The following is an 11,133-nucleotide window of genomic DNA, read 5'->3' as shown; positions in this document are numbered from 1 at the left end:
TAAAAATTGTCATTGTCAAAAAATAAAAAAAAGTCAAAAATTGATCTGTAAAAGAATGTTATCGTCAACCTCCAATTCATGTCCGGAAATAAATACACTAAAATAACGGTACCCTAAAACAAGTACGGATGGTAACCCTAATGGGGCACAACATCCCATCACTGTGCAATGCTACTTTACAAACTGATAAAAAAATCCATCGGCAATCGGAACTTCGCAGTGATAGTACTATAGTACTAAGCGATGCCGTACACTACACTGTAAGATAAAAAGAGCACCCGACAAGGTGCTTTGCCATCATTAGACGATAGATCGCGACTCGGTTCAGTTCTCGTTATTTGGGGTGTTCGTGTTACTCATCGATGTTGTGCGAAAAATAGGCAGATAACAATGTGTGCAAAGTATATAACAGCGGTGTTAATCATTTCCGGTGCGATTTCCTGTTTTGGACAGCACTCGACGCCGACGGTGAACATCCAGGGGCTTGGAAGCGTGCAGGGTTCCATCGGGCATTCAGCTTGGACGAATAGAACCATCTATGAATTTCAAGGGATTCCGTACGGAGAAGCTCCCGTTGGCACGTTAAGGTTCAAGCCAACGGTTAAGGCTGCAGCATGGGGCGGTATTCGGGATGCTTCAAAACCGGGCATTCGGTGTCCGCAGATAGACGAAGACTACGTCAATGTGGAAAACGAGGACTGCCTCACCTTATCGGTGTATTCGAATGATGTAAGTGACATAAGTGAATGTGTTTCTGATCTAGATATTGATTGAACGGATTTTTATTAACTGCAGTTGGACTCGGTTCGTCCAGTGATGGTCTTCATTCACGGTGGATGGTTCTTCAAGGGGGGCGCCGACCAGTACAAACCGAATTTCCTTCTGGAGTCGGACGTTGTATTAGTGGTGGTTCAATATCGTCTAGGACCATTAGGATTCTTAAGCACCATGACAGAAGACATTCCCGGAAATGTAGGAATGCTAGATGTAATAGCTGCCTTGGAATGGGTTCAGCAATACATCACCCATTTTGGTGGCGACAGCTCTCAAGTGACGATTTTCGGCGAATCCGCTGGTGCAGCTGCTGTGTCTGCAATGCTTCACAGCCCTCTAGTGCAGTATCAGTCGACGCCTCTATTCCATAAAGCTATTCTTCAGTCCGGATCAGTGTTTGCACCGTGGGCTATAAGTGATGCTCCTATTGAGGGCACCAGCGATATCACCTCACGCATTGGCTGCACTGGAGTAGCCGTGGAACAATGTCTACGTGGAGTAGACTTGCGAACCCTACTGGAGGCATTCATCGCTCATCGTGATCAAACTATCATCACCCGTGGATACCCTTACGTAGCGGGGACTGGCATTGTCGTTGGAGGTCCATCAGGACTCTTTCCTCAACATCCGAAATACTATCTCCAGAATGCCAACAAGCACATCGCCATAATGGCTGGAGCGAATTCACAGGACGGTTTGTTCTTGCTGAATGAGCTACATAAACTACAACCTCAACTGCTGCAGACTCTCAACACGTCGCACGACCTGTTGCACTACATTACTAATCTGCACGAAAAATTCGGACATTCCAAGTACGACGGATCGCTGGAGGTATATGCCATTGGACAAAACTTCTTGGTGCGACAAACGGAACGGTTGCATTGGGATAATCTAGCATCCGGTTTGACTGATGTAAGTATATAGATTCAAATGATTCTGAACAATGCACAATGGTCCAAATAGGTCCAAAGCCACCATTCAGCAGGAATATCTGTTTGCTCCAATCTTGCAGATTTCAGACGCACGATGTGTTTAGAGAACTTGCTTGTAATTGAGTTTTATTTCGTTTTAGAAAAAAACTATGGTTAAGGTTGTCCTAATTTAGGATTAAATTTTGATGAAATTTGTGGTTGCGTTCTTCATCAAACTTTTAGAAAGTGTAGTTATGAAGAATCTTGGTTCTTAATATTCATTTTGAATAATTTTATCGACTCGTAAAGCTTCAGTTTTTTCTCTCACTTTTTTGTTTTCCGATTAATTTGGATGTAGTGTTCAGAAGAGTTATAGAGGAAGTAATGATACACAGTTTTGCAAAAAGTTGTAAATATTGTTGAAACCTAAAGCTCTGCGGCAGATAGCACGCCAATTAACCTTAAAACTTTTTGAGTAACAGGCATATTTTGGATATTAAAGAGTATTTTGGAAGTGAATTCTCTTTACTTTAAACTACATTGATTTCATATCACGCACAATGTATGGCACCTTAAATGTCACTTGAAATCTATAGAAATCTTTCTGCTTATAAATTTGTTTTAAATCTGTATATTTTATAGCGATTTTTCAGGAAAAATGCTAAAATTTCTTACATTTTTTTTTTACATGATCTTTGGTGTTTTAAGTCCTTCTTCTTCTTTCTGGCGTTACGTCCCAACTGGGACAAAGCCTGCTTCTCAGATTAGTGTTCTTATGAGCACTTCCACAGTTATTAACTGAGAGCTTTCTTTGCCGATTGACCATTTTTGCATGTGTATATCGTGTGGCAGGTACGAAGATACGCTTATGCCCTGGGAATCGAGAAAGTTTCCTTTACGAAAAGATCCTCGACCAGCGGGATTCGAACCCACGACCCTCAGCATGGTCATGCTGAATAGCTGCGCGTTTACCGCTACGGCTATCTGGGCCCCCAAAGTCCTCTGTATTTGAAAGTTGTGAAAAAACAATCCTTAGCACTACCGTACGCCCCCGTTAATTTGGTACCTCATGCAAACCATCGGGGTTCATTTTTAATTTGAACATCTAGTCATCCTAGAAACGTGTTTCTGGTTACCTCTTTCACTGTTTTGTTTTGATTCTGCGTTCCGTTCCACAGCGTTCCATCGCACTTCACTCCGTTCCATGAGCTAAATGACGTTTGAACCATTTTTAATCTGAACGATGTGCAAATTAGCGGGGTATAGATTAAATGTGGTCAAACCAACGGGGGTACCCTGTATAGAAGTGTGCATGGTGACGTCACCAAAAAATAGCAATCTCTGTTTCTCTTTCAATTGATTGTCCTGCTCTTTGACATTTACTGGTGGACTTGTTCACATACTTTTTTTTCAAACAGATTAAGTAGTTTTAGTAAACGTCAATTTCAAAATTGGAAAAGTGGCTAACTTTCATGTCCACTCAAATTCGCGTTCCAATTGATCCCAAAAAATAAACTGCACAAACCTACCAATAGTGGAACATGCCGTCACTCTTGTTTAAAGGCACTCTATTTTTTATATGGAGTTAACATTCACTTCTGGAAATGTTGACATTTTTATATCGAGTTTCGATCACAAAACGCTTTATTTACACGTCGTTTATTTGATTGTTCTTGGAAAATTTGTTTTATCAATTCTTCAATAAATTGTACATGATCCTTTCAGGCATGTTAGGGGTTTCCAGTTACGGTAATTTTACATCATACTTTGAGGATGGTTCTTCAGTGGATTTGGGATATTCATCTGTTCACCACGGAAGTACTTTCTGTGATTATGTGGCGTTTTAACACATGTCCAAAATCGATGAAATTTAGTGTACAGTTGTCATTTTCGGTTATGATGTACTTGCGGGACGAGGAACGAGATTCTCCTTTTCTGGAACTGCTCGTTCGAGTATCACTTCAACAACATAACAAGTTATCCTATTTTAGTCGAGTTTGAGACATCAGATACATATAAAAATAATCCAAGACAAGGCAAATAACAGCCACTCGTTATTCTCAGATATTCTGTAACCATCAGTCAGCTCAAAACGAATTTTCGACCGCCAGTCGTACTAAGAATGTGTATTTGATCACCATTCATACAGAAACAAATATTCGACCGCCAGTAGCACTAAAACGTGTCTTTGACCATCAGTCATTTTGGACCAAATACTCGACCGCCAGTCGTACTAAAAAGGTTAGGTGACCACCAGTCGTTCTGGAACTAATACTCGACCGCCAGTCGCATATAAAACGAATCTTTGACCACCAGTCATTCTGAACATATACCTATTCGACCGCCAGTCGCTTCAAAGACGAATATTTGACCACCAGTCACTCAAGAAAGCAGGTGCAACACCCAGACGATTTTTCTCAAACAGATTCCTTACCACCAGTCCTTTTCACTAATTGTTGTTCGTTAATCACCATAAAAAACAGTTTATCACTACCGACGCGCTTAGGAAGTGTATTTTTCACTCACAATTGTACCACCATTCACAGAACTTTTCCGAATTTTCACATTTTTTTTTTCCTACTTGGCCTGGTGACCTCTTTTCCATATTCGGTTAGCTCACTGTGACAACAGTTCCAGGATATTATTTTATTGCCTTTAAGGTGAAGATGAATCGAAGCCAAACTTCAAATTTTCAAGAGCACGGATCCGGAGAACCAAACAACTGTTGAAGCTGAAAACTTAGTCAGCTAGTGACCAATCGATTAGGTTTTTCAGCTCAAACGGGTTTTGGTTCTCCAGATCCGTGCTCTTGAAAATTTGAAGTTTGGCTTCGATTCATCTTCACCTTAAGGCAAACCTGGCTGGATCGCCAATGTGCATTTCTGAATCTTTGGAAAAGGGATCAACTAGGGCCAATGATTAACTTCAAGCAATAATGTTGCTTACTCGTGTGCACACTGTCTAGTCTGAAACGGAGAGGCTGTTTCTATGGTGCGATATTAGTCGCAGCCTACCTAAGTGATATTTGAATATCTGTTGGTCAAAGTTACCATGTGCGTTGACTATGCTCGGAGGGCATGATTAATAAGACAAGCCTTTATAATTCGGCGGTCTACACACTGTCAAACGATCTATGTAAATGCATGCTGCACAAATACAAACATAATTTGGCTGTCGTATAGCTTCATCAATGATCTATTACAACATTTTATTATATAATTAATCTTTTAGCTGCCTGTAAAACCTTTTATAGTCTGAACTCTGAAGTCAAAGTTCTGTGGCTTCAGAACAAATTTATCGCAGGATTGAACACCTCATGAAAACTGTTTTGTAACATCAATATTAAGGCTAAGTAGCCCGTCATTCGTTTTGGCAACAATGATGACTTTTCAGCTTGCATTTCAAAGTGATAAAACTCAGTCTTGATAGTTTATATTGACTTGAAAAAGTATCACTGTACGCGCTTAAAGCTGTGTCAGTGCAAAACCAACTGATTTTCTTTGATTTGAAATCGTGTGATGAGTTAGCAACAGTCATCACAGTCGCGTACAAATTTCAATGCGGCCTACTTCGCCTTAAGTTATTAACATGATGATAAAAAAATGATTCAATACATCTTGTTGTCAAAAAACTTACTTTAAATCATTTGACATTCAATTGGTTTTTGATAACATACCTTATTTATGCCTATTAAATCTGTTTTTGTGTCCACAAAACAAAAACAAAATCACCAATCACTCAGAAAAATGTCAAAAAATATATATTATGTTTTTTTGTATTTTTTTATCATAGTACGCCTTAATTGTCAAACTTTTATTGATTGCTATTTGGTCACCATAAAAAAATGAAAAAAATGCTGGACCGTAACAATATGCTCATATTAGTGTTATAATGATGACAAAATAGCATTTCTCAATGACAATTTGTCAATTATGGTTTCCATTCAACTTTCCCTACTTTTAGTATTTTCGAATTAAATTTTTTTCATTCATCTTCACCCACGAATGTCAACATATTTTGCAATTACTACCTGGCGCTTTTCGCACAAACTCAAAAACAAGCGTGTGCTAGAATAAGGACGTAAGTTACATGATCGATTTCTCTTCATCGATCTTGAAATAATGAAAAAAAAATCACTTTCCAAACGGGGACATAAATTTTAGCCACCTCTTCTAATTTCACTATTTACAATTTATCTCACCAGGTACTAAAAGTTCGAACTCTACATAAAAAAAATCACTTCGAACAACTGAGCCAGAATAAATAAAGTTACCACAGACATTTTTAAACAGCCTTTTTTGTTTCAATGTATATGCCAAGATCGATTTATTCTCAAAATTCCTAAAGCTTTATGATAAAATTAGTTTCTAGTTGAAGCAGCAATAATCTAAAAGAGCTTGCCTCAATTGCTGTATTTCTTTATTTATGTGACACAACTATACATTTCATATAGCCTTCTCTAGAGTGGGCCCAGCATTTTTGACGGATGCTGTGAAATCACAAGTATTTTGAACATAGTTTTATGGGTGTTTGTTCAAAGCACCCTGAATGAAGAGTGAAGTGGGGCAAAAGTGCGAGTAGGGCAAAAGTTTGTTTATTAGGATTTTTAGCTTAATTTGAAACAAATAATATGTATTTCATGTTGGTTTGAATGTTTATGAAGTAAAACACTTTCACTTAACATATTATAGAAATCGATTGAGGTTAAGAAAAGTTATGGCTATTAGTTGATTTTAAACGAAAAATTTTTAATTTTCGGTTAACTTTACATGTAAAAATTAAATCTTCTTTGATGTTTTATGTAAGGGCGGATTTTAGGCCTATCATATAGCTGGTTGAAGATGTATTAGATGTATTGGTGGCCCGTAATGGGGCAAAAGTTTGAATCATGTATTATCTCGCAAAAATAATTGCAAACTGCCTAGAATCTACTTATTGCCTTCAATTTTGGCGAAATAAGATTGGGCAAAAATAAAGTCACCAAAACTTCACGTTCTTACTTAGTTTTGCGAAAAACTGTTATTATGGTATATTACAAATAAATCTGTTTTGGGCAATTTTATGATGAAAATTTAGTGTATATTTTTCTGTAAACATAAGTTCACGACTGGTATAAAGTATGCTTGTCATCAAATAATCGATATTTTGTATTTCATCCAACGAACTTTTGCCCCACACTAGATTTAAACTAGGGTTTTGGTAGTACCGGTCCAGAAATACAACGGATGTTTGGATGTTGATTTATGCTTAGCCAAATAATTGCATGATTTGGCTAAGCGTGTACTGATAGTTTAAGTGAACGTTAAATATGATCAAAAGTATTAAGGTTCAAATTTGGACCAATTTTTAAAATTTAAGTTTAAATATGATATCGCCGTTATTTAGCGGGAAAATTTGCCAAAGTAGTTGCAAGAACACGATCTATAGTGTTATTTATTAAAATCAAGATTTTATTAAAAGTTTCAGGACCCAAAATAAAATGATAAAAATTGTTCAGCATAATTCGTGTATTACGAGTCTGTCTAGTTCAAAGCGAAATATTGTAAGTTTAATCAAAGGTTAGAAAATGCATTTCGCCGAAAATGGATTTTCCTCGTTATCCATGCAAGATACTCCACTTCGGAAGTACAGCGCATTAGAGATCATCCGGATGCGAATCGAATGCACCACTTCCGAAGTTAGATTCTCGTATAGATTCTGAGAAAAGTCCAACTTCGGTGAGAAACTGACTCTAACTTTTTTCCACGCTGACAATATTAGTTGACAATTCACTGTGAATGGACAACAATTCGAGCAACATCCGGATTGACGCAGAAATATCTTTAAATGTGCACACGGATGGTAGTTAAACATTGAGCTTTGAACTTGCTTTGTTTTTTTAAATCCTACTTTATGAATGAAAAGTATAAAATACATAGCGTTAAGAAAATAGTACAAAAACTTTTAATAGGGTCCTAAAATTTTTAATGAAATCTTGTTTTTATTTAAGAAGACGAAAGACTATGTTCTTGCAACCACATTAGCAATTTTTCTTGATCAAATAACGGTTATATCACATTTAAAATTAAATTTTTAAAATAGGTTCAACTTTGAACCTTGACACTTAAGATCATGTTTGACATTCACTGACTCGGCAAAAACGCCACAGGGGCTCATCTTTTTAACACTGGGGTTGTTCCTATTTGACATTTCGGAATGGACACGGAAAACAAAATACACCCAAAATTTGAGTTTAAACCAGAGGGGGTGACAAAATTTCAAAAATCTGAAAAAAATGTTTTTTGGCTAAAATGACTAAACATGTGATTTTGGCCTAAACATAATCGTTTGGTACTAAAATTAGTACAGAGCTTTAGGACCCTATTTTGAATGATTTTTCGCACCACATACAATATTTCAGAAAAGCTACATTTGCAACTTTTTCGAATTTCCTATATAAAACGGTCAGCTGTGGATGGTTAATGAATAGTTTTGAATGGATGTGGTCCACCACGTCAGAAATTTGGATTTCAACACAATGAGTTATCAAGGTAGAACGGTATGCTCAAAATTATTTTAAGACCATCTTCAGAAAACTTGTGTTTATTGGCGAATTTGAAAAAGAAGTATTTTTGTCCATTCAATTTATTGCAAAAATCTTCCAGTACGCATATTTTCCCAATACTACCGGTACTGAAGATTACATTACCGTGGAACCGGTACTCGTCAAAAGGGATCAGTACTAGGAACCCTAGTTCAAACTTTTGCCCCATTGGTGGGGCAAAAGTTCGTTTAAGACTATCAATTTTAAATCCGTAATAACTAAAAATGGACAAATATTTCGACACAAGTTTGTTCGGCGAAATTGTAGCCAATATGTTGAAGGTTCACTGTGTGGTATCTATATTTTTTTTCAGCGACTATAGTTTTTCTGAAAATACTGATTATTCCACTAAGGTCAAATTTTTGCTAATATAGTTGCAAGACCATGTTCTCTTGTACTATTACATAAAAACCAGATTTCATTTAACATTTAAGGACTCAAACAAATTTTGAGGAAAATGAATTACAGGGGACAGGCAAAATAGGCATAATGATTGAGATAGGCAAAATTTTACCCAATTTCAAATGATCATAACTTTATGAATAATGGATGAAATTGGATGCATTCAGAAGTAGTCGACGTTAAATTTGATCAAGTTTCAGGAACTTGCTAGGCCATGCATATCGTCCACCGGATTCCAGAGATGTTCCGTATTTTCCGAGGTCATGTCCAAATGGCTTTTTTTTGTCGCTTGTATTTTTGTGCGATGTGAAGTTGTATAGATATTTACATTTTTCATAGAAACTAGAACTAATAGGAAGTTGAATGCCGGTGGACGCATCAAACTTCGTTGAAAATCTTCAGAAATATGTCCACTTTCGTAAAACAGGTTCCGGAAAATATTGTCAGCCAGATATATATATATATATATATATATATATATATATATATATATATATATATATATATATATATATATATATATATATATATATATATATATATATATATATATATATATATATATATATATATATCTGGAGCTATATCCAGATGCTTCCAGTAGCATATTCAGAACCATTGGACGTACTAATTACTATATACTAGGTTCCAGGTGCCCTGGGGGAAGTGGCCACTTAGGAACATATTCGGAACCATATCAATATGGTTGGATGCTTTCGGCTGTTATAATTTACACCGGAAATTTTCTCAGCGGCTTTCAGTCTCAACGAAAATCAGAAATATTTTACTTCTGATTGTCGTTGAGACTGAAAGCCGCTAGGACAATATCTGGTGCATATCATTATGGGCATCAAACTTCAAGATTTATGGAGGTGATGCTTCCGGAAGTGTTTTCAAAACCACCGACTACTATGGCCACTCTATAGTAGGTTCCAGATGCCCCGGGGGATGTGGCTAATTCAAAACATGGCTGGAATTACATCAATTTGGGCATCGAATACCAAGAATTTGGAAGGTGATGCCTCCGAAACCACTTCCAGAACCACCGGCTGTTACGACCACTTTATTGTAGGTTTGAGGTACCCCGATGGAAGTGACCAATTTCGCACATGTACGGAATCATATCAATATGTGTAACAAATTTTAATGCGTTCCCTGGCATTCAACTTCCTATTATTTCTAGTTTCTAGTAAAATTGTAAATATCTGTACAACTTCACATCACACAAAAATACAAAGGACAAAAAAAATGCTATTTGGACATGACCTCGGAAAATCCGGAACATCTCCGGTGTCCAGTGGCCAATATGCATGGTCGAGTAAGTTCCTAAAACTAGATCAATTTTGCCGTCAACTACTTCTAGATGCATCCAATTTAATCCATTTTTCATAAAGTTATAAACATTTGAAATTGGGCAAAATTTTGCCTATTTTAATCATTTTGCCTATCCCCTGTATATCTATTATTTTCAAATAAATTTGGATTTGGATGTGTGAGTGTGAGTGATAAATATCATGTAAGTGTAGTTTATCAAACTCAAAATGGCTTATTTTTATTATAAATCTGCAGATTTGCGGTAACCACGGCATCAAAGCTCCGGTTCTGAGTGAAATACATGCCTTTTCGCACGTGAACCCCGGCAACGTCTACCTGTACAGTTTTGACTACTCGAGTGCGCTGACCCATGTCAACCTTTCCGTTCCGTTCCCTCACGATAGACCGGTTCACCATGGCGAAGAGCTCAAATATCTATTCCCGAAAGAGATTTTGGACGATCTTGATACCAAAATGGCAAAAACCATGGTGCAACTGTGGACATCGTTCGCCATCCGGGGTATCCCAGCAGCCAAGAGTACACCCTACTGGCCACCAGCGGATCGTAAGTATTTTGCAATTTAGTTAAATGACGGATATTAAAACCCTATGTCTCTTTCCTGTTTCAGAGCTCTTCGGACCATATTTGAAAATTAATACTGAGAGTGAGCAGATGAACCACTATCCGAACGAACTGTTCGCTACCGCCTACAAATATGGAGTTTACAAAGGGACAGGAAGTCGAGTGGCTTCGGTTAAAAACATCGTTACGATTCTGTTCTTGTCTTTTGTTTTCAATTTGGTGGTTTGACTGCTTAACCATTGTTTTTGACTGTAAAGAAATCTGATTATTTAAGCATGTTTGTTTTGACTTCTTCAGCTTTGCTTCAATGTCGTTTCTATAGTGTTTAAATATTTGCTCAATAAAGCATATAGAACAAAACCCGAGTTGTTCTACTGATGGTGAACTGAAACCTTTTTATATATTATTGTTATTATTATTATTATTATTATTATTATTATTATTATTATTATGCGATAGCTATTCACAATTGCTGCAAATTCTAATTAAAACAACCAATGGTACCATCAATATTTAATCGATAATGCAGGGAAGCTGTATAAAAATTATTCATCAGTTTGAGAATG

At 36.9% G+C, this 11,133-nt stretch overlaps 1 protein-coding gene across 1 annotated transcript; it reads left to right on the top strand.

The window, feature by feature from the left end:
* The first annotated feature begins 232 nt into the window (after positions 1-232).
* LOC5567220 (glutactin) lies at positions 233-10,958 on the top strand. Its single transcript, XM_001651599.3, has 4 exons — positions 233-729; positions 796-1,686; positions 10,240-10,549; positions 10,614-10,958. The coding sequence occupies exons 1-4, from the start codon at positions 391-393 to the stop codon at positions 10,793-10,795; spliced, it is 1,722 nt and encodes a 573-aa protein (XP_001651649.3). The 5' UTR covers positions 233-390; the 3' UTR covers positions 10,796-10,958.
* The last annotated feature ends 175 nt before the right edge of the window (positions 10,959-11,133 follow it).

This window comes from Aedes aegypti, chromosome 3, assembly GCF_002204515.2.
Source record: "Aedes aegypti strain LVP_AGWG chromosome 3, AaegL5.0 Primary Assembly, whole genome shotgun sequence".
NCBI classification, from domain to species: domain Eukaryota; kingdom Metazoa; phylum Arthropoda; class Insecta; order Diptera; family Culicidae; genus Aedes; species Aedes aegypti.
This window is presented reverse-complemented; position numbering and strand designations above follow the sequence as displayed.